The sequence below is a fragment of the Limanda limanda genome, chromosome 15 (genome assembly GCF_963576545.1).
Source record: "Limanda limanda chromosome 15, fLimLim1.1, whole genome shotgun sequence".
Taxonomy (NCBI): Eukaryota; Metazoa; Chordata; class Actinopteri; order Pleuronectiformes; family Pleuronectidae; genus Limanda; species Limanda limanda.
The window spans coordinates 12,093,093-12,117,130 of NC_083650.1; the positions used below are offsets into that span (position 1 = coordinate 12,093,093).

General features: G+C 42.5%; 2 protein-coding genes across 3 annotated transcripts; both read right to left on the bottom strand.

Annotated features, from left to right (window-relative positions):
* Positions 1–1,667: 1,667 nt before the first annotated feature.
* LOC133020652 (E3 ubiquitin-protein ligase TRIM8-like) lies at positions 1,668–13,023 on the bottom strand. The gene is made up of 7 exons (XM_061087298.1): positions 12,959–13,023; positions 10,212–10,811; positions 4,787–4,882; positions 3,931–4,164; positions 3,588–3,619; positions 2,987–3,102; positions 1,668–2,876 (listed from the first exon to the last, which is right to left on the bottom strand). Exons 2-7 carry the CDS (start codon positions 10,779–10,781, stop codon positions 2,326–2,328), a joined length of 1,599 nt encoding a protein of 532 aa, XP_060943281.1. The 5' UTR covers positions 10,782–10,811; positions 12,959–13,023; the 3' UTR covers positions 1,668–2,325.
* Positions 13,024–14,873: 1,850 nt separating this feature from the next.
* sufu (suppressor of fused homolog (Drosophila)) lies at positions 14,874–23,350 on the bottom strand. 2 transcript variants are annotated; one of them, XM_061087376.1, is made up of 12 exons: positions 23,007–23,350; positions 22,520–22,654; positions 22,092–22,228; positions 20,708–20,850; positions 19,780–19,865; positions 19,261–19,333; positions 18,850–19,003; positions 18,605–18,707; positions 18,108–18,242; positions 16,581–16,719; positions 16,410–16,478; positions 14,874–16,316 (listed from the first exon to the last, which is right to left on the bottom strand). In XM_061087376.1, exons 1-12 carry the CDS (start codon positions 23,153–23,155, stop codon positions 16,227–16,229), a joined length of 1,413 nt encoding a protein of 470 aa, XP_060943359.1. In that variant the 5' UTR covers positions 23,156–23,350; the 3' UTR covers positions 14,874–16,226. The 2 variants fall into 2 exon arrangements, with proteins under 2 accessions (XP_060943359.1, XP_060943358.1); XM_061087375.1 differs by having other exon boundaries at positions 18,850–19,006.
* Positions 23,351–24,038: the final 688 nt, after the last annotated feature.

A 24,038-nucleotide genomic window follows, 5' to 3' on the forward strand; every position in this document is an offset into this window, starting at 1 on the left:
ACATGCACACCCTTACCCTGAGTCTACTTCTGCACACATATGAGGAAACACACTGACTGGCTGATTGTCCGCTGACACCTGAGCACACATTCAGTTGCACAACAGGATTCGATGCTCTCCAAGTCTGCACACGAGGCAGCACACACACCAAACACACTCACAAAGCTACACACCTTCTTCTCAAGCTTAATGTTGGTGCTAATGCTGTAAGATTGATCAAACCACCACTGGGCAGCTTATTGATCTGCAGTGGCATTCAAAGAGAAAAACACTGACGCAGAATCTCCAAAAGATAGAATGTGACACAAGTCAATATTTTTTTAACATTTGGATTTTAAAGTTTGAACAGTTTTGCTGTCATTTCCACTGTTTTGTCCTTTATTTATTTTTTAATTCTCTATGTACATGTTTCTCATTTCTTTATAAATGCTTCTTTTTCTTTCCTTGCCGTACAGCTCTAAAAATGGTGGGTTGATATGAATACGCAGCTATAAATTAAGTTATTTATATGGCTTGAATTAATAGTATGGTCCCTTTTATATATACTGTATGTTTTATTAATAACACACACACAGAAGGAACGGTGCACAAGGGGAATGCTAATAGGTACACACACACACACAATAAATGTCAAATTGATGCCACACTGTAACTAAACCTCAGCTCCTCCTCCTCCGCTGCCTCATGTATTAGATTAGCTGCTAATGAAAACTGGGTTCTGGAGATATCAGACATTTGAGTATTCACCTTCCTGAATTCAGTTTAAGTAAAAAATAAAATAATAGAGAGAAAGGGAGAATGAGACAGGAGGGCAGAACATTTTATCACCCATAAATAAGTGATGCTCCCCGCATCTCCCCGCCCATCACCCCACCCCCCTAACCATTCTTCCTCCCTCTCCGTCCTCCACTCCGCCCCCTCGGCCCGCTCCCCCTATTGCACAGGGGAGGGGGGAGGGGAACAATGAAAGGGGGTATGAGTGACAGATAAGTAGATGACTGCACTGTCCCAGCCCTCATTAAAACTCTGCGCTTCTATCAGGCGGCCCTCCTCCTCGTCCTCCTCGTCGTCGTCCTCCTCCTGCTCTGCATCAGGACCTGGCAAATGATACCCCGGGAGAGGAAGAGGAGGAGAGAGAGGGGAGGGAGGTGCTGCTCATCAGTTATTCCTGTTCTCTGACCCAACTTGACAACCAGCTCAGATAATGAGACAAAGAGGGATGAGACGCAGACTTTGCCAGGAGACCTGCGATGTTGACAAGGGGAGGGAACTGTCCCCAAAACGGAAAACATAAGCGTCCCGACTGCAGCCGCCCGCTCTTTAACAAACCGTTTCCCTCCATCATATTCTGGGATTCCTCTGAATGCAGCAAACATGTGGCGATCCAGTGTCTCCCTTTTCCATCTGCAAGCCTGAGCCTATGAATAGACTGAGGCCGAGCTGCAGGGTGGGCTGCACTGGAAGCTACAGGAAGCTCTGACATTTCAACTGTAACCCAGAGAGTCAGTGAAAACCTCTTCATCCAAACAAATCATAAAGTGGGCTTTTCAGTATAAACAGACCCGAAGTGATAATAAAACATTTTTAAAATAATAAATGTCTCACCTAGCTTGTAGTGTTAAAAGTCCCCAAGATTCCTTTGAGGTGAAGCTTGACATACAACAAGATGTGATTTAATATGCTTGTTTATTCAATATTTTCCACATCTTTTTGGTTTATTCATAATCGTATATATATTAAAAAATCCATGAAAAACCTGACAAGCAAATGTAGCCCAGTGTGTTTGTAAAGCCACATGGACTTTGGAGTGCACAGGGAGGCTCCCTGCATGCTTTCAGCCGCAAACAGGAAATAATCAAGAGCTCGGAACTTGCAAGTACATTAAGAGCGAGTTAACAGTCTTTTTAGGCACTGAAGTCTCTGGAAACCCATAATGAAGGATATGTCATTTCTTTTAGTTCACTGCTTGACTGGATTTAAGACTATGTTGTTCACATTAGCACTTCCAGTCGAAAAATAAAACAGAAAATAAATACAAGTACAGAATGCTTTCAAATTAGAGCATCACTGCTGTATATGTGATTCGGAAAGTGAACAGGACATGGTTTCCCATAATATGGTCAAATAAATGTCAAAATAATTCATGAAGGTGTGTGGGTCTGTCTGTGTGCGTCCGTTAATTTATTCCTCGTACGATAATCTAGTGAGACACAGCGTTGACGACATATCACTGATGCAAGGTGGAAATTCAATAAAATAAAAAGGAAATATGGAAATGCTGATTCCAAGTCTGCATAAAAAATAGAACAGAGTGACTCTGCTGCACTATTTGGTCCCGTAATGCTTGGCTGAAGGCTGGCCGTACAGCTCGTAGAAGTCCGGGTGCCGGGCCGCCTGTGAGCCCACCATCAGTCCACCCATTGGGAAATGCTGCAGCGGCTGGCTCGCATGGGGGGGAAACTCCTGAGAGGTCATGGGGCCGAAGGAGCCCGACGGCGGGTACGGGGGCCGGGCGCGAGCGGCGGGCGCCCTGGAGCAGCAGCAGTTGTTCAGAGTGCACATGAGAACTTTCCGCCCTTCGTACATGGCTTGTTGCGAGGCGCCTCCACTGGGGAAGTGGGAGGAGGGGAAGAGAGTCCCTGAGTGGTGGCTCGAGCTGGAGCCTACACCCATAATGTGATGGGCTGGAGAGTCAAGGAGCCGAATATGGCCGGAACTAGTGTGAGGATTCTGGGAGGTGGAGTTCTCTGTTTTACTTCCCATGAAAGCCATGCTGTACTTCCTCTTCTGTGGCGCTGAACTCGTCCCCATCGGGGAGCCAGCGGAGCCGGCGCGAGACTGGACCATCTCAACGATGGCCGACTCGCTCAACGGCTCTGAAAGTGGAAAGGAGAGGAGGATGAGAAAGCAGTTCATCTTTATCATTTCCTAGAAATAGTTAAATATTTTATAATCAGCACATCTACTCGTCGCATTTCATTCATACCTTCCAGCATTTTCCGCAGGTTCTTCTCTCTCGCTGAGAGTTCGGAGAGCAGATGATCTGAGTTGAGCTGGCCCAGTCCGAGTGGAGGCATGGCACTAATCAGGTGAGAGGTCGACCTGGAAAAAGACACACACAGAAACACACACACACGTAAAACCTTGAGAACCAGACTCAGTAAGACATTAGCTTGAGACGCATTCTGGACCTTGAGATTTGGGTTAAATTTGCAAAGACTACAAGTATAATTTGCAAATCAACTGATGTGATAACTTCCATCGAGACAAAACACAGGTTTCTTATGAAAAATAAACAGTGATGACAACAGATTATGTGTCACTGCACCAAAACATGTACAGGAAAAACATTACAAATTTATTTTAAAGAAGTTATTAGCATTAAGACTTAAAAGAGAACACAATACCCAACAAATCATTAATACCAAACAACACAATAATTACTGTCCTGTTGCTTTTGAGAAGGATTCCAGGCACAAAGTTGTCCTGCATCAGTTTTCTTCTCATTGTGATTGTATAACTCATGATGAATACACAAAACCACCATGAACTGTGAAATGAAAAAGAATAGAAGTAAGGAGGCTCACCTGTCCATCAGCATCTGGTATGGTTTTGTATTCTGAAGAAGACAATAAGACACAAGAGGTATTCAGATGCAACATTTGCTTCACTAACGGCTGCTGTGAGAACAAAAGGAAACATAGACAATGTTGTCGCCTGTCTTGTTTACACGCATCAGTGTGGGTTACACATGACATCTGTGGGCGACAATGCTTTTTGTGTTCTTTAAAATCCAACATTTAATTCCGTGGAACGGCTGGAATCACAATGTAAAACAACTTCTGCTGGTGTGTGTATTGCATGTGTTTGTGTGGCTGTACAGACAAATTCCATGTGGGGAGATGTTGCGTAGATTTGTTTTATTCTGACCTTCATGAAGTTGATGTTGTCGGCTTTTTGAAGAAACGTTTGCACTGAGCTCAGGAGTTTCTCGGTTTCCTGACGCCTCTCGTTGAGCTGCAGCACCTGCTGGGATTGTTTCCTCCCGTACACGGAGCAGGTGCTCTCCAGCATCTGCATGGTGTCCGACTGGTTCTCCTCCAGCAGCCTGTGCATCCTCTGATACTGGGCTCTCACACGCTCCTTCAGCTCAGACACTGTGTCCTGTAGAGAGAGAGAGAGGACGGGTTAATCTACAAACACACAAATTCCACAGGCATATAACAGCAGTATTTTTTTAGGTTAAAATAAATTCCCTTGCAATGGAGACTACTACTTTACTGGTGAAAGTGGTTATTCAATGTTTTTGGTGGCTCAGGAAAATAGTCACTTAAATTTGATCAAGTTTGAACATTTTGTCTCTTGAAAGTGCAATAGTAAATGGCTGGAGTGCCAATTTAAACAGACAATTTGGCATTTTGTGTTGTCTTTTCTTGAATTTCCCAGCAGAAGCTATTAAACTATTGCAAAACAGTCTCCAACAGAACAGAAGTAAAGACATGAGACATGTTTAAATATATCTTTACTTTGTTCGTTTTGTGGAATCCACTTGGTTTGGACTAAAGAAGTAAAGTAATTTGTAAAAATGCATTTTCCACTCTAATGCACAAAGCTAGAAATAAATTACTTTCTCCAAATTTGTCAACAGTGGATAACATACAGAATCATTTCATTTAAACACAGTGTTGAAGAAATAAAAAATCTACATGAAGACTACATGCAGTGCTGGTAGTGGTCAGATCTGTGTCTCTGTGTAAGTACATGCATTGTGTGTGTTGTACTGCACCTTCATCAGTGTCTTGTCAGCCTCCAGCTTGGCGAGCTGCTCATCAATGTTCTGGACACGACCCTCCAGTCTGTCTTGCTGCCTCATTAACGTGGCCTGCAGGGAGAAGACAAACAAGAGACGGATAAGACACAGGAACCCTGACCAGAGTCTTTGAAAACAGAAAAATATATGTGAGGAAAGTTTCTTAAAAACTCTGCTGCCACCATCAGCAAACGACCGGCTGCTATTCATGACTCACTGAGAGTACCTCCTCCACAATCCTGATCAGACGGAGGAAACAACAGCTGCCGGAGACAACCACATGCATTTTATCCATTAGGAGATCACCAGCAAAAGGCCAACGCAACAACACAAATCCATCTCTGATTGCCTCTAAGTTTATCAGGGATCCTGCTCCATCACATGGAGCCCATTGTTGGGACCTGCCGACTTCCTCTGTGGGCTGAGGCCGAGTGCAGAAAGAGCCACAGGCCATTAAAAGAGCCGGTAAACATAATCCTTCTCCATTTACAGCACAAGATGCTAATCAATCTACAGTCACAGGCCGACTGCAAACAGGGGAGGGCAGGTACCTTTTTTTAATGAACTGTTTCTGAATGGGGAAAGGCACCCTGCCCACTGTCATGGCAACCAAAACCTTACCTGTATTTATAAGTGACAGCTAATGTATGTGGGGGAGTTAAAAGTCGGGGGGGTTTCTGCCACATGCATTGCTCCCGTTGTTTGCATTGGCCTCTGTGTCAGTGACAGCCTGTCGTGTCTGTGTGCACAGCGCCGGGCTCGGCTCTCTCCCTCCCGAGCGGGCGTGCAAGGGAGAAAGGGATCGGGAGGAAAGGCGAAGGGCTGTGGGCTCCGCATGCACATGCCAACAACGGACAGAGAGAAAAGGGAGAAAGACATACAAAAAAAAAAAAAAAAAAAAGAAGAAGAAGAGAGTGGAGAGTGAAACCAACAGAGGGAAAGTTTGAAGCGCAGACGAGAGAATGAGGACATTCCTGCGGTCTCTAGTGAGCGAGTTTCAGGGTATCTGCATTGTGGTATCTCAGCAACAGGCCTCTTCAGCTGCTTACACCACTCATGGAGTCTTATGTACGACAACTGGCCGGCCACTGTGGTGCACCTCGTCCATCTAGCTCCTAAAACAAAACTGTAAAACGACTCTAAATGACACAAAGCACTGGCCAATATTAGATCCTTTAGTTTGCATTTTCTCCTAAGCTATCCTTTTAACAGCTGACAATCGTATCACCTGGGAAACAGGATCTAGTTCACTTGTTTCACTATTCAAAATGATTTGGATGACGGCTTCTGGCATTAGATACACTGATAAACAGAGAGGTAGCATTTTAATTAAGTTTTAGAGCAGTACCATTTTGTAAACCCAACATTAGCAAGTTACAGTTGCTGGTGAGGGTGTTGGCAATAATTAGCCTGATTACACATCCTGCAGACTAATATTGTATTTATGTTTTTCAGCACACATCCATTCTAGGTCCAATATTCAGTCTTTTAGCTCTGTTTTGGTCTTCACCATCTCCTGTCTGCAGTCTTAGCCATAGATATCATATATAAAAGGCTAGATGTCTCGTCTGCATTGCTGGCCAACGGAGACGAACGTCCGCACATGGCGGCCATCTTGCTACGGGGCAGCTCGCTCACCCATAACATTGTGTTGGTAGTGATAAATAACCATAACTTGCTCAATTTTCAACAGATTTTTAAACGGTTTGGTTTGTTATAAACGTCAGAGATGTAGATATGACATTGCATAATATGAATAATTATGTTATTTTCTAAAAAAAATGAATAATTTATGCAGTGTCATAACTACATCTCTGACGTTTATAACAAACCAGATCGTTTAAAAATCGGTTGAAAATTGAGCAAGTTATGGTTATTTACCACTACCAACACAATGTTATGGGTGAGCGAGCTGCCCCGTAGCAAGATGGCCGCCATGTGCGGACGTCCGGCTCCGTCGAACAAGACATCTAGCCTTTATATATGATATCTATGGTCTTAGCAGCGTAATGCTACTTGATGCTAGCAAGTCTCCAACTTTTAGCTAATTTAGCTAAAAGTCACAAGGCCATGAAACCAAAACAATGACCTGAAACAGGCTACAAGGCTCCAGAGAGCTGAATGGGCAGCAACCTACAGATATTTGTCTGTGGTTGTGTCTCGATGAAAGAACCAACAACAGACAATGATCCTGAGAAACATCGATCAACGCAGTTTGAGTGCTGAGAAGAAAACAGCCATAATCACACGGCGGCCATTTTCTTCTGATGTCACACTCTCGGTGGGAAGCTACAATGCTGTTAGCAGCAGGTGGAAGATCAGGTTGCAATCTACCCATAAGGAATCTGACAATCTGTTATCACTGCTCCTTGACTTGATTTAAGAAACAATGGATGGGGAACATCTGGAGGAACATCGGATCAGGTTTCAAGGTAAAACAATATATCTTCTAGCTCATTAGCTACTGTAAGACAACAGCTAACGTTAGCATTCAGCCAATCTGCTTTGATGCCGCTTAATGATACGATGGGAAGGGTGCTTTATTTCTGAAATATCGATAATATAAATCAATCAATATCAATATGTGGACACATTTATTTAAACCTGAGGGTAAAAAGCACTGGATTAGAAATTGTAATGCTAAATGCCCGACCTTCTACCAGAGAGATTCTGAGGGTGGATGAAAAGAGCCATTAATTCAGATAATTGATGTGGTTAAATCTAGTGCATTTTACTTGCATGGTTAAATAAATACCTCTAAGATGTAAACTGATATGTGTAAAAAAAAAACTAAAGTAAACTGTGCACTGGGGCCATATCTTTTCACGCATTTAACATATTTGTCAGGCTTACAGGATAGAAACAAGTAGGCCCTGTTTAGACTAACTAACTGTTAGCATCTAGCTAACATTACATGCATAACTGTTGTGCATCTAACAGGGTGGTGGCCCACTCTGGAGGCACATGCACATGAGGGAAAGTTTTCCACCAGCAGCATTCTTGTTGGAAATCAGCATCGGTCCTTAATCTCGTGCCACAGCCCACACCTGAGCTACATCTCCACACCACATGTTGTTATACAAGAGACACTTTCAGTTAACCAGCTCTTTCCAAACAATCTGATAACTGACTCTGCAGACTCACATGGTGCCGAGCTCGTTGGCAGAGTTTCTTGTTCAATCCAGTTTTTCTAGGTACGGTGTGTTTAAAACCGTTCAGACAGTTCACGCACATTATTAAATCACTGTCTTAACATAGCACAGCTCAGTGGTGCCCATAGACAAACTCAGGGAGGAACACTTACTGGGTTATTGCAATGGTAAACATTGCATGAGCCTCTCTGTGTGAGTTGGTTTCACATTATAGTTTCTTTCTGCCTAGATGCTTCTGCTCAACAACCTTGTCTTCCTCATTTTGCCACGTTTCCACCAATTCCCTTTTCGGGGACAGGAAAGAACTGATCTGCTGATCTCTCTGTTACAGTTTGAATGCCTACCTTTATCAAGATTAAACTCGCCAATGATCACTTTCCTACTGTCCTATTTAGGCATTCAGACACCCGCGGGTTGCCAGGAAGCTCATGTTTAAATGAGGAGCCTCAGGCTCAATGAACAGAGAGCCTCTTTCACAATCAACTGACAACTATTCCCCACGTCTGATGTCAATGGACTACCCTCAGCATTCTGGGGAACTGACTCACACCAGCCCATACAAGAAACTGCAAACTGAAGAGCTCCCATGAGCGACGGTTTCCTGCTGAGATGCCTGAGAAAACCAAGGTGAGGTTGTGTGGGAGGACTCCTCCTCCGCCTGTCCCAGGAATGACATTACTATTATATTACTCTTCCTTTCTCGTCCCAAAATTACCCACACACCTGCAAAGGGTTACTGTAAAAGTTTCCTTTGAGAGCCACAGTAACTTAAGATATGAACACAGCTACATTGTTTATCCAAAAACCAACAATACTGCTGCCAGGGGGATTGAAAATCCTTTTACCAAAATAGACCACAGCTCAGTCGAGAGGGACGAACGCTCAGTAAGAAATGATAAGAGGCAACTCCTGCCTAGAACTACTTTAACAAAATGACCCAGCATCCAAGAAGAAGTCTTACTTTGGGGGTTTTGTCACATTCATCACCATTGATGTGCACTCAGTCTAAGGGCCTAAGCATGGAGAGTGTTCATTTGAGAAGAGCCAGGAACTCTTTACCCTGCAAACATACAGTTGTGAAAGAAGAGAAAAATGGGTGGGTGTGTGCATGTGTGTAGAGAGAGAGCAGCTTTGGAAAGGGCTGAACAGACATCTTTTGTCCCAATAATAGCTCTGAACCAGAGCAACAGATTGGACCAAAGACTTCTACCCATTTAGAACCTAGTGATATACACACTGGAAAAGAAAGTGTCTGTAACATTCCCAACTAGAATAATGCAATCATAAAACGTATCAACAAGACATTGAAGATGACAAATTAATCTTAATCTCCCTCTCAGTCATTTTCCAATAGAAATTGTTATATAAGGCAGTGCATGTTCTTTCTTACATTAGAAATTGTAGAAATGTGTAAAATACCGAGGTGGACAGAGCCATGACACACTGGCCTTAAGCGAGACGCATACCTTCACCTCCTGAGGTCAACCCTGCCAAGCTAGATCATGATTCACTTCTGGTCAGGTAGGTTAACAAAAGTAGAATTTATGTTCTTCTTTCTTACAAAAAATGTCACTAGAATCACTTTTCAACAACTGCAAATGCTTGACATTTTATTGATAATCTTTCCGGTTTGTGAACTGTCTCGCAAATCCTCACATTTCTATTTTAAAAAACAGCAGGTCAGTTCCTTTATCAGCCTCTAAAGCCTCGCCAGTGTGTGTGTTTCCCCCCCATGAGCAAATGCTGAAACTGATCAGGGTAGCTAACCAAGCAGCTAAACAAAGTACATGTGGATCCGCCCCCCCCCCCCCCCCCCCCCCCCCCCACTGCACAGGGTTTATCATTTCTGGTGGATGCAGCTTGCATCACAGCACTTACCCGAGGGCACAGGGTGGCTTATGTGTGGAGTGGCGGTGTGTAGGCGTGGTTTTGTGCAGTGCTATGATCAAGGTTAAAAGCAGTGTGTGACATATGCCTACATGTGTGTGTGCGTGTGTGTGCACCTATCATCTTCCCCGAGTGGTGGCTTTTCACCTGTCCAGTCCAGTCACATCACATGAGATTAAAGGGAGCGACAAAGGAAGGAAGCCACAGACTAGTGAGCTGAGAGGAATATTTGACTCCATGAAATTCAAACAAAAACCAATGAAAGAAAGCTCACCTGTCACACTTTTTGACTGTCACCTGCGTTTCAGTTGACAGTTTAAAGTGAATCGGTGAGTGGGAGTGCGCGTGTGTGATTAATCTACCTGCATTTGTATGCGTTGCATGTCCACATCGCAGACTGTGTGTCTTTGGTTCGTGCAGTGCGAGATGCAGCAGAAGGGACATAGAGCCACATGCTCCTCCTCACAGTGGAGCAGCCTGTACTCCTCATGTGTGGGACAGGTCCAGGCGCTCAGCTCCTCAGCGTCGACTAACAGGTGTCCCGGGGCCGCACAGGGCTGCTGGAGGTGCGTCTGGATGTGAACTTGGCAGCAGGGCTCCTTGCAGCGCAGGCAGACCTTCCGCACAGGCAGCGGCGGGCCTCGTCTACAGAGGACACACTGTAAGACAACCGGGGCTTTCTCGGTGTTCAAGGCATTGAACCGCTTGACAATATTGGCAAGCTTGAAGTTCTTCTCCAGTGCTGGTTTCTGGCTGTAGTTGTGGTTGCACTCAGGGCAGCGCACCGCAGCGTTGTCTTTGGCCCAGGCCTCCGAGATACAATCCTTGCAGAAGTTGTGCTTGCATGGCAGCTGGATGGGCTCGGCAAAAACATTCAGGCAAATTGGACAGAGGAGCTCCTCTTCCAAGCTGTTTTTCCAGCTTGCATCCATGACTTAGGCTGGATCCAAACTGATGTGTTTCTACAAGGGTCAAAAGCGAGAAAGAGGGATCAGATTGACATGTGGAAACAAAATACCCTTGTGACAGTTAAGCCTTGGAGTCTTCTCACTTCTATCTTGTCTGAAATGGTACAGAAAGATCTAAGCAGGGAAAGTAACTCTTCACACAAACAAGCAATCATCCTGCCAGCAGCCGATCTCATATGACTGTCATGTTGGGATCAGGCTAGTTTCAGCTTGTTTCTGATGAAGGCATCTGGTTAGCATCTTTTTATTTGAAATTAACTAGCTAACTAGCTGTGTTGCCAGTTTGATGTTTGTCCTGATATTTATTTTTAAGTCTGTGCTCGCAATTGTGGTTTACTGCGTAGCATGAGTTAGCCACATCGGTGCTCCACAGGCGATTAGCCCAGTTAGCAGCGGCTCTCATGATACGTGTGATGAAGCAGTTGGGCTAATTTTAGCTTTTTACAATTATAACTGTTGCTGGTTGTTTGCATCATGTTATTGCATTTGCAAAGTTGTGGTCTCCATGTTGTTTTGTATAGCCTCTTCTGCTGCTGTACTTACTATACTGTGTGTGCATGTGCTGCAGCCTGCTCTGTGATGTGGGCAGGGGCTTTGGAGACGGTTTTGGAAATAGGAGGGAGGGGCCTGGAACTTGTACTTGTGCGTTCTACTTTATTTGCAATACAAATCAATTCTTTGTATAAAGGTTTAAAATTGAGGTTGTCTGATATTTCAAGACAAAACAATTCATTCTTTCTGAATGTAGCGTATGCAAATATATGTAAATAAGAGTTAAATTATGCGCTGTTTAATATTGCTAAGCTAGCAGGTGTTGTGGAGTGAGTTGTTCGCATTTAATAAGCTTTAAAAGGTGTTTCTGAAGGCTGCTATGCCCTTCTGTCTGAAACTAATTCAGTCTTGCATCTTTCATGCAGAAATGAAATTGGCGAGAAATGCGTCTGTCATAGACGATGTGCTCAAAAAGAGTGAAGTGTGAATAATGTTAGATTGTCAGATAATGCCACAGGATGAGAGCGACAGAGGAGTCAGGTGACTTTTGGCCACTGAGACGTACAGACATCCAGAACAGAACGAATATATTGGTAAGCAAATGCTATGGGAGCATGACACACTTCAATCCACTCAATCTACGTCTCATTTTTACTGGTGTTATCTTGGAAGATGCTCACTTGATTCGTTGGCACATTTGTTTCACTTCCTGCAGAATGTGCTGTTATTTAACTTTTTGCTATGATGATGGTCCATAATGACAGGAAGCTGCATACAGAGGCTAATTGCTACTCACCTTCACACTATAGGTGTGACATCAAAGGTGAAGGAGACTAAGCAGTTCAGTATGTAAACGTGTTTTGACCAACAGTCGTCCCACCTGCCCTCAGCACAAAGCCATAAGTGCCTTGTGATATTACAATTAGGGATTTGGAATTGTTAGATTTTCAACATTTAATCAGAATATTCAAATTATTATAATTCTATAAGGTTTTAGGTCCAGTTTCTGAAACATTGTTCTGAATTTTCTGTTGAAATTTATGCAAATATAATTTTTTTGAACAAATTATTAATGCCATTTTAAACGATATTTACAAGTTTGGAGCACTTCATATACAGAACAGTATTCTGAGGATGCTGTAATTTGATTTCAAAATACTGTTCAGATACATTTTTGTAAGGCAAAACATCAACTTTTTTTACAGGTCTTAGTATTTCTTAAACCATTAATATGTTTATTATATATCGAGCAGAATATTTTAAAAAAGGTAATTGTATACGTCGGTATTGTTACACTTTTTAACGAACTGTAACGTAGACAGTCTTTTAAATGATGGACGAGTCGATGTTGTTCTAATAACAGTTCCCTCTCCTGCTGCGGATTGAGTTTTTAGAAGGTGGATGAATCAACATTGATTTAGTCTCAGCGATGGTCGAGAACCTGCGTTCGTTCCGCGTAAAACATCTTTTCAATCTGGCTCCGGTGTCAACGTCGATTCGCTCCTCGGTTTAAAGGTTGTTTGAAGCAGGTTTTTCCGGAGCTGGGACCAACAACATGTCCCAGTGACACCGGATCACTGTGGAAAAGCCTCATCGCAGTCCGCTGAGACACGTTGTAAACACCATTGAAGGAAGAAAGGCTACGTTACCAACTATTTATTCCGTCCCATGTCGTCGATGCACCTCTAATGCCCTCGGAGCTTTTCGCATCCAGCCCGCGGTCTGATCCAGCTCCGGCCGGGAGATCGGAGCAGGGTGGCCGACGCACATCGCTCGGTGCCGGGGGGAAGGTTTCACTCGGTTCCCGGTTGTTACTCGTCTGGTTCCGCTTTCCCGTGAACTCTGACTAATATCGGATGATAAGTGCAGGCGGCTTGTGACTCGTCGGAAGGGAGCTTAGTGCCTCCACACACCGACTCCCCCTCTCTCCCCTCGCTCCCCCTCCTCTGAGATAACGTGACCCGTCACAGAGTGGATACTCAGACGGGGGAGGAGCCCGGAGGAGGCCGGAGGAGCAGCGGCCACACAGCAAACTCTACCGGGGAGACTGCACATGTGCACGGCTGGAGAACAACACTGTGTCCCTGACTGTGGTTCCCCGACAGCCCATCGCACATAGGTGACCCCCAAAGTGGGGTCCTCGCTTCCTGGGGCAGTGGAACACTAAATCACACACAGATAGATGTTGATTTACTTCATCTTAATGTTGTGTGCAGAGTAGGTACCACTTCTAAATGAGACAGCCTTCTTACCAGTTTTTTTTATATAACCAATACTCTATGTACAGATAATATAGTTTTGTCTAAGGTTCAATGAGGCACTAATGCTTATAGATACATGACAATAAATTAAAGGTTCAGTGTATAGAATTTAGTGACATCTAGTGGTGAAGTTGCATCTTGCAGCTGATACCCCTCACCTCACCCTCCCCTTCCAAACACGAAAGAGAACCTGTGTTATCCTTCAGCTGCGTAAAAACTCAAAAGGGGTTTAGTTTGTCCAGTTTGGGCTACTGTAAAAAACATGGCGGCTCCGTAGAGAGGACCTGTTCCTGATGTAAATATAAAGTATTTAAATATAAAGGGCCCATTATAGGGTGAAGTTCAACAATTCGTACAAATTAGATGAAAACATCACTAAGATTTTTATATTAAATATCTGTCAATAGATCCCTTTCACCTTCATCCTACACACGGGACCTTTAAATAAGATTAAGATTAAGATACATTTATTTGTCCCAAACACATGCACAGACATGCACAAGCACACTCATGCAAGGAGGGAAATGTAACCTCTGCTTTTAACCCATCTGGTGCAGGACACACAGAGCAGTGAGCAGCCATGTATGGCGCCCGGGGAGCAGATGTTGGGGGAGTAAGGTGCCTTGCTCAGGGGCACTAGACAGGGTAGGGAGAATCCTCTTGGATTTTTGGACAGATCAATCCAGGTTCGTCTTTTTGTTGTTTCTCCGTGGAGTCGAATCAGAGACGAACCAGAGACCTTTTCTGCCCATAGTCCAAGTTTCTGCCACTAGTCCACCGCCTCTCCCAATAATATGAGCCCAAATCTAAATCCAACCCAATCTACTTACGAAAACCAACAAAATGCAGTGAACATGAGGCCCTTTAGTGATTCAGCAGTTTTGTATTCTGAAATCAAATCTATTGATCAACAACTTAAGGGTGAATGCTTTCTTAAAAATAAAGTGATAACCCCACAGCCCTTATTTATCAAGAACAGACAATTATTTATATTCGCAGACAGGGTGGGGAATTAGAAGGTGCGACAAGCTTTACAACCTTGAATGAGTCAGCTACAGCCAACAGTCGTTTTTAGACATTAATGTGAGCAAACAAAGCTTGAAATTAATAAATGACTTCTAATAGATGTGTGAAGCATTAGTATGGGATTTATTACCAGTTAGCAATGCTTCTGCATTATTGTCACAATAAAAGGTTCCTGGTTATTCACATGTACATTGTTTTATAAGAAATCAAGTATACATGTAAATATTGGCTTGTATTCACATAAAGCTTTTAAAAGGAATACGTTCCTCTTTAATACTGCATTAGTGTTCCAGCTTTATTTGTGTAAATATCTACACTCTTTAATGCACTTGGGATTACAATCAGCCAGTTCAGTCAATAAGATAGAAATTACAAAATGCCACATCACCAATGTCTAAACGTTACATTTTACACTCTTGAGTTAAAAAAAAAAAAAAAAGATTGTATAAGAGTATATTTTTAAGGAGAAAAGTAGTCTTTACTTAGTTTTGGCGTTAACCTGGAATGCACTGACGGTATCAGAGAAAGACAGCGAACGCAGCAGCCTTGAATCAAAGTGATGTTTCTCAACAATCCAAGAGCTGAAGGCAAGCGTCGACAGCGAGTATGTGGTGCTTGTCAATACAAGGCACTGTGGAATTTCGCTCCAAGCAGGTCCTACTTATTAAAATACACATTTTACATTTCATCGGCCACTGGGGAGGACACTTGAGAGAGGACGCTGAACCCAGAATCCTAGTTGTTGAAAATTCACAGAGGTGATAGATTTACTTTCATAACTAAACACATGCAGAGTCGAGCATGAGAAAACGGAAAAAAGACACATTCAAAAAAACTATTACCCAATACAGGATCCCCTGTTCTTGGCACAGGGGACAGAGGTGGTTCTACCTGTAGCGCTTGACTAATATCTACACAAGGTTTGAGATGCTCGTTTGGTTTTCCCAGACCAACAGGCAGTGAATGGTAGTTCAACCCGTCATGTCGTACTACAGAATCATGACACCTTTAAGACACGGACAGTTCTGGCAGGTTATAACTTTGGTATGACCACAAACATAAGAAAAATGTCCAGCATTTGTAAATACTATACACGTTAGCTCAGTTGAAAACAATAGTGACAAAAATGGTTCAACATGTGACTATTCAGCCTTTTTCTAAGGCCACTGGAATAAATAGAACTAGTTTATGAGAACTTTGACTCAGTCGTTGCTTGGGACCTCCTGTCTGCAGGATTCATGCTCAGCTACATTTGTGACATACATGTCAGACCTGGCCTTACGGGAGGAATGGGCCTCCGGTTTTGCAGGTTAGAAAATGTGACACCTATAATGATTGTTTTAACAGGTAAACCATCTGGACAGGCTGGATTTGACATTTTTAGAGGCATTCATGTTGTTAACACTGGGGTTAGTCTGAGATTGCAGTAACAGTCAAAAGTCTTCTGATAGTCCTCTGGGATGAAACAGTCTCAGGCTCTCCACTGCAGGAACAACACATCTATGCGCCCCAGCAGCTTGGGTGTCGCTGCATGTTCTGGGAGGCCTTCAGTTCATGATGGTCCACTCTGGAAATGTGTGATTGCATGGTATTTTCCGATGGTATTTTCTAGTGATTAAATGTCTTGGTCTCATTGCAGTGGATTATCAAACACAGAATCTGGAAGGACAGAGATCGTCAGCTTCTTCTCTGGCCAACTGTACTCCTTTGGTAACTTTGTCTATACAAAGAGAAAGGGTACATGAGTTTAAACAGGCCAGCAGTTGAACAAAACAAAACTGAAAATAAAAGTTAAACAGGCGCTTTTACTTACCTCCTCACGAGTGTTCAGTTCCTGTAAATCCCCAAGCATTTGCTCTACAAACTCTTCGGTCAACAGTATCTAGACAGGGGAAACAGAAATTCCAATAAATGGATTCAATATGCAAGTGCTATATGGAAACTGTGAGTTTCTGTGTGCATCTCTTTGTGTGTTTGTGTGTACCTGAAGCCAGGGGCCGTGGGCTGCATATGGATGCTCTTCAGTAGCAAAAGCTCCTTCAACTCCCGTAGACACAAACGTTATGGCTGTGTCTCCATTGATACTTTTGAAAGTGAAATGTCTTCCATGGAGCAACCGACCCCTACAAAAGGGTTGAATACAGCACAGTATGAGCCACAAAGGGTAATTACAAGTGCATGAGGATGTAATATCAGTTATTGTAGCCATAACAGAATATTTCTCATTCTATTTGAAAACTACTGGCAAGCTTTTGAAAACGTTTAAAGAGTTCTCTGTTGCAAAGGCAATATAAGAACAGATATGCTTCTAAATTATTATCAAAATAAAAATTCATGATCAATCTTTCCACATTTGATTTGATAGACTTAATTTGCCGTCAAATAAAAATGTGTAATCAAATAAAAATAAATTGTAATATCTGTTGAGCAATAGCAGGTTGAAAACGGACAAATAAGCTCTGAATTATGGTAACAGGGCTGCTCCACACAACTATAGTGACTTCAGATAACGACTTTGCTGTTTTAGGATTTTTACAGTAGTATTGATTCATAAATATTTTCTTATTATGAATCTATTCTTAAACCAAGCAAATTTTTAAAGTGAAAAATATCTAAAGAAGGACTATGGTGAATGGCTTGACCCAAACATGGTCCAGCTACTTTTCAAAGTGAAAATGTCTTAATGAAAAAATCAAAAACCAAACAAATAACAAATTCACCTAAATTACAATGAAAATTGCGACACACACTAATTCATACAACACATATTCTGTCGTACTTTAATATAACCGACACATCTTCAGTAAGATCTCGTTGGGTCTGTTGCATAGTGTGAAACTATCATTTAATTCCACATCTTTTTTAGGTATTAAAAGTTTCAAGTGGAAAACATTTGCAAATGTAAGTAACATTAGTCATAGTCACACTCAATGCCAAATTGCCAATATCACATAATCACATACCGTTTTCTCACTCTTAACTCTCCACACGTCTTTCCCTCTCTCACACAAACCTCTTTGTCTTCTGTGTGTGCAGAGCAACAGTTTGTGTTGTTTAGTTATCGCCTAATTTATATTTGGTCTGAAAAAACACATTTCAAATAACGTCTAAACACTCTTCCAGATACAGACGAACACCAAGCCCAGGTTGTTATCAGCCATGTGTCAATTCCACAAGATAAGGAGAATATAAGAAAAAAAATGCTGACTGTGTATGAGCTGTTGCCTCTGGTTATTCACTCATCAATATCAGTCAATGATATACAGTCGACCCAGGGTCCAATAATAGATGCATAATGTTCTATTCATGTGACAGGCTATATTTAGTCTGAACTTTTTCTTTTTTAAAAATAGCAATGAACATTTTAATAATTATCTAGCATCGTAATTTTACTGGTGTTTTTGTTCTCATGTTTATTGAAACCCGGTTTGGTCTTTTATTTTTTTCTATTTCCTGCAGAGATTCCAAAGCTGTAGCTGTTGTATGTGCGTGCAGGAGAACGGTGTAGTACCGCAGGCAGAGGGGCAGCAGCGTGCCTGCCTCTTGGTTGAATTTCAGATGGACGCTCTCCAACTGACGCGTTCGGACCAACTCATGTGGAACGATGGCCGCTGAACTCTCACTCTCCAAACTGTCCTTCCGACTCCTGAGAAACAGACGACGAAGAGAAAAGAAAGGTGGAAGGGAAATTAAAGTGAGGAAGTCTGAAATAGTACATTCAGCTATTATAGGACGAGTGTCTGTGGAAAAACTGCAGCTCCTTGGACTGTGTCCGCGAAGCGTTACTTGACTCTGCAGACGACGCAAACACTTCCCGAGAAAAATAGCAACAGGATAGTGACAAACCACAACATCATGCTGGTAGCTAAGAAACAAAGCTGGTAACAGTTCAGATGTCAAATGCTCTGAGTCACTGCACACGGTTGAGGGAGTTATCCTGGTGCAACCTCTGTGCTGAGCTGAACCCATGTTAGTGTGTGTGTGTTGGTGTGTGGGAGGAACACTTACTGAGGCCTCTCATGGCTCTGTCTCTGGCTGCTGATTGGTGGTAGTGCTGCCTTACTATTAAACTCCAGTCCTTTTCTCAGGGTCTCCCTGATCTGCTCTGTGTCTGTCAACACACAAAGATCAGCATGGAATTATCCCACCATGCATTGCTGACAGCACGTGGAGAGAATGGTTAAGCATTCTTGGGTCTGCTCAGTCTTAATTAGAGGAATCTACTCGTTTATTTCCTTTGGGACTTGGCTAACCTTTTTCGGAGAGCCTGCGTGGCTGTGATCCGATGCAGATGGATCGGCTGTCCTCCTCGTCCTCTGGCGGTCGACTCAGATCGTCCCACACACACTTGGCACTGACCCCACTTAGGTTAGAGCCCTCTGACTCAATTCCTTGGTCCACTCGCTCCTGCTTAGAAGAGCAAAAAATACACGCAATCATTAACACTAACTCAAATAAAACTCACCTAAGCTAGACACTGCACAATGATGTGCCAACAGGGGGCACTAAATACAATGTCAAACAGGGCTGGGGAACCCATCAAGGGCCATTTCATAAAATTACTCTCAGTATTTCTACTAGTTCTGCTATTTCACTTTTTTGTATGTAGTTATGTAGTGCATGTAGCTAGCAGCTGTGGAGTATAATAAATAATAAAGCCTTACTTGTAGGTGTGGATCAATGTCAAAAATGGTCTCCCCTCTCCTCATATCTGTTATTAGCCAAGGACCACCAGCTCTGTACACAGAAAAATCATTAGCATTAGTCCAGCACAACATTAACCACAGGTTAAACACACACACAGTTAATAAATTAAACAGTAACTACATTCTTCAATCTGCTGCTCATAATGTGTTGACCGAGCTCCGGTATTTTTCAGTGGCACTGATGGTAGTCTTTCAATTTCAGTTCAACTACACAAATCTACAAAAGCCACATAACGACTGGAAATGTCCACTTGTTTTTACAGCAAATCTAAATGATGAGTTTCTCTCTTTGTGACATCTATACAGATGTAGCAATCCTAAATTATGGAACAATACTAACCCATCAATTCAGGTGTGAAACAAAAATAAGCATAAACCAAACCATTGAGAATTGGCATAGTCTTTTCTGTAAAAATACGACTTAAAAACCTAAAACAAGTCTCTGTAATCAATCCAAGCCAACACAGGTCCACTCACACTCGGACTCCACGCATCAGCTCCAGAATCCCTTGGCCGTTCCACTGTTGGGCCGCCTGTAGCTCCTCTGTACACACACCCACAATCTGAACGAGACAAAGAAAGAGCATGAGGAGTGTGGTCTTCAATCGTTTTAGTTTCTACGTCCTACTTATAACCGTTTCTGCCTTTATTTTGATGAGTGTGGCAGTAGGGTATGGTTCTGGACTCAGCTGCAGGATCCACTCACAAGAGCAGTGCTGGGTTTCTAATTAGTACAAGTGTTACCTATCATACCCACTTCAACTCTCCCTTGTGGGGCAGCAGCAATGATACGTAGACATCCTCTTTGTGTAAGTGTGTGTAAAGCTCTGCCCCCCAGAGTCACCATTAAAGAGAATTATAGTACAGGAGAGCCAGCAAGTGCTTGTGTGAGTGTGTGTGTCAGTAACAGTAACAACACAATCCAGCAAACCAGATATTGGCCCTCGAGGACAACACCAGATTTGTTTTTTTGGAAATCAAAAGTAATCTTACAAATTTGCTTTTAATTTCTTTTCTGGGGGAAGAAGTCTAGTGAAATCAGTCTTTGTTCTCTCTAGTTAATATTCCATGTAATATGTAAGTTTGGTAACTATCAGTTTTTATCAAGGTATTGGAAAAAATGGTGTACAGCCATATTCCTAATAATTATTGAACTTACTTTTCTTAAACTTTAAGAACAAATACAAACACTGGCTTCAAAGATTTATTTATCTACTGAACAATAAAAGATAACTTTTACCTAAATTGCTCGAAGGCTTTTCCTACATTGATAAATGATTAACTGAATATTAATAAAAGTAACTGTGTCCTGAATTAAAATCATTGATATTATGATGTAGGGTTACTTGACAGTAATATCCCAAAAGTGTATTATGTGAAGCTATTTATACACATTTGAACTCACCTGGAGAAAGCTCACTGTGCCAAAAGGAGTTTGAATTGGTTGTATCTGTGGGTCGTCCGTGAGCAACATGTGCTGGATACGAGATTCACTGTTGTCCAGTGGATTGTGCCACGATACATGGTCGCCACTACAAAATGTGTTTTCTGTAGAAGAACATGATTGAAAAGAAAAAAATACATTTTAAAGGATAGAAAGGTATGCTGTTTTAATGAGTCTACAATAAGTAAAGCAGCCGTAAGAAGTATTCACTGACTACTTATTTTAATAGTTTGATAACACAGCATTTCTAAGGGAAACGTACAGGAAAAGCAAAAGTGAGGGACACAGATCAGTGAGAGAATGCAAGTGAGCGAGAGAAATCAAACCCCAAATGCCATATGAGGAACATAAAAACTACACTTCAATCTGAAGAATCTGCTTGGGAGGTAACATCCTCCCAGTCTAGATTTACTGTAGGAGAAAAGTGAGGGGGAAGATGGCCAGGAATCAGCATTCATTTAGCTCAAGGGCCCAGCCCACCCACGCGCAAATTGACCCCAGCTGGAGAGAAAAGAAGGGTTGGAGAGGAGAGGAGAGAGAATAGCCTTCTTCTCTTTCGGCGTGGCTTTTAAATGCCCCCTCTGTTCTCAACCATTGTGAACATTATATACACAACTGAAGTATTTCAAGTACGTAGCAGAATGGGCTATACTTATTTATCTTACTCATGATACACATTCTCACACAACAACGAAGATCTTATTTGTCATGTCATCCATAAAATAGACAAGCCTTGCATAATGCTTAAGGGAAAATTGAGAAAATAGACTTCCTCTAAATACAGAGCGCTGCAACAAACACGTATAATGTATACAAAACTTGTATCAGTGGAGTTATACACTACCTTTACTACCTTTACAAAGAATACTTTCAGAAATTGTTATATCAAAACTAGCGCAGATAAATAATTTACTAAACTATTAACAAACTTTGACTAGATGATTAACACAAATCAAAAGGTGTCCAAGCGAAGGCTGAAGAATGTGGAGCTGTACAAATGTCTTTCATAACCTTTTTAGTGTGCCTGGTTTTATATTAATTAAAACATTAATATGTCTTTTATAAGAGTATAAAGTGATAAATGAGGACAAATTCATGTCTCAAAAGTGTTTGTTCAGTTAGATCAAAGGTTCAAAATTCAATTTAGCTGAAAATGTATAAAAAATGTCATCCTTTTTCGTATTTGTTGCTGCAAAACTGGCCATAATTAAGTTGTTACAATCAAGTAATAGATTTCTTTAAATATTTCGTATGAGATTAAATGAGGTGACCTTGGTGTTTAAATATGTTGTTTAATCCAAGCGTGGGTACAAAACAGAAATACCACTCTGTGTTGTGCTCTTACCTGACTGGAACACGTAGCGAGCCAAGCCTTGCATGAGTTCAGCTGGCCAGGTCGGGGGTGCCGTCTCTCCAACTTCTCTTTTGAGCCTAAATGTGAGCTCAAAGCCAAACCCGCTGGGTCCATCTGCTGCTGTGAATCTGACACACACAAACACACACACTTTATTTACTCTCTTTTATAAACATGGGGATTGTGATAGTCCCACTGCTTGAAAAGATCAACAACACACTGAACATGCTGTGAAAGAATAACAACAAGAGATGGACACGCAGTTCCAGTGTTAGTTAGAAGTTCATGGTATGTTAATGATATCCTGATTCAGGAAATATAATGTCCCACTGTCCACAGTTTTTCACAATGTGTAATGAATTCAATGAAAAGCCTCCCTGAAGCAACAGGTAGTGGAGTGTTTACAGCAGTGTACTCACTCGTGAACCCTGTTGTCCCCGTACAGGTCGCTCAGTCCGAAGCTGACATAGTGCCAGTGCTCCTGGATGTCCTGAGCTGCACAGCCCGAGTTCCGGTACATGCTGATGTAGTCTAGCGGGTCAGGTCCCCCTAACCTGGGAGGAGACAGACAGGAGGACGACCATCAGCCGGACCACAGGTCAACGTGTTCTGGTGTTTCTGCACTCACATCTCAGTACACATGATGTATAGATCTTCAATTGACCAAGGAGGCTTAAACTTTCACACAAATAGTAATTACACTCATATTAAGTTGTTATGACGCTGGTGCTGCCCCCCCTTTGGCCCAAGAACACGGTGGGGCTCCTGGCTTTATGTGGCTGAAACGTTAGCAAGGCGGCTAAGCTAACAGTTGGCTAAACTTTTGTCCATTACTATAAAAACTAGTTCCCCTAACTTATCAGCGACAGGAATGGCGGACTAGCACCAACAGGTCGTGGTACCCACCAGTATTTGACGATGGCTGTAACTTGGAGCGGGTTCGCCTGCTCGGGGTAAAGTCGCCGACACTCCCCGTAGATAGCCTGCAGTCCGGGGGGAAACAGCGGCACCAGCCCGTGGGCCGGAGCACCACTGGTAGGCCGGGCCTCGTCCATACCACGGCCTCGAACAAATACGCTTATTCTCTTTAAAAAACACACCGCGGAGGCTGCGATCTTCCCACTGTCCGCTCCCAGTCACACTACCAGGAGAGGGGATCGAACCATGCGGGCTCCACGGTGGCGCGGCCGCCGGACGGTGAACAACTTTAACTCGGCTCGTTGTGCTTCAGTCTGCAGGAGCCTGTTGCTCATCTTCTACAGAACCCAGCCACCGCCATTGGTTGGACGGAGCTTCTTGCGTCACTGACCGACGGCTCCTGTCAGCCAATGAACAAGGTAGCTAAGGTTTGTGTGGATTTCTAGATCACTCTGATTGGCTCACACGCTGTCAATCAAGCAGAAGGCGGATGTAATTCCAGAGTCGCGACTAGTGAGATTTTCTGGAGCCAGATGGAACTTCAAAGAAAAGATCGAGTAGCCAAACTACTTGTTGAAGAAGTATTTAAAGTATCTAATTAAGTATAATTAACACAATGTAATGTAAAAAAAATACTCAAAAAGTCCTTTATTTCATATTTTCTACTTCAATTGTAAGTGTCAGGCCTATTTTACCAGCAACTCATTTCTACCACTGCAATCAAAATCATGTTTTTATCGCTTTTCTATCAAGTAATTATTTAGTCATATTTGTCATAGTTTCATAAACTTGTGTTTTCATGAACGTTTGAACAACTATTAGTTTCGCAAGTTGCAAGTAAACATATCTTCAAAAAGTGTTGCAAGGGCCTAACCTCCACATAAAGTGATTAACCTTTCATATAGAGTGAAAGATTGTAATCAAACTCTGCTTGAGAATCGTTATTACTTAAAGTCATAGCCAAGAAGTCAATGTAACATTATGAGTTACTTAATTATTGATATAAAGTAGTCTTACATT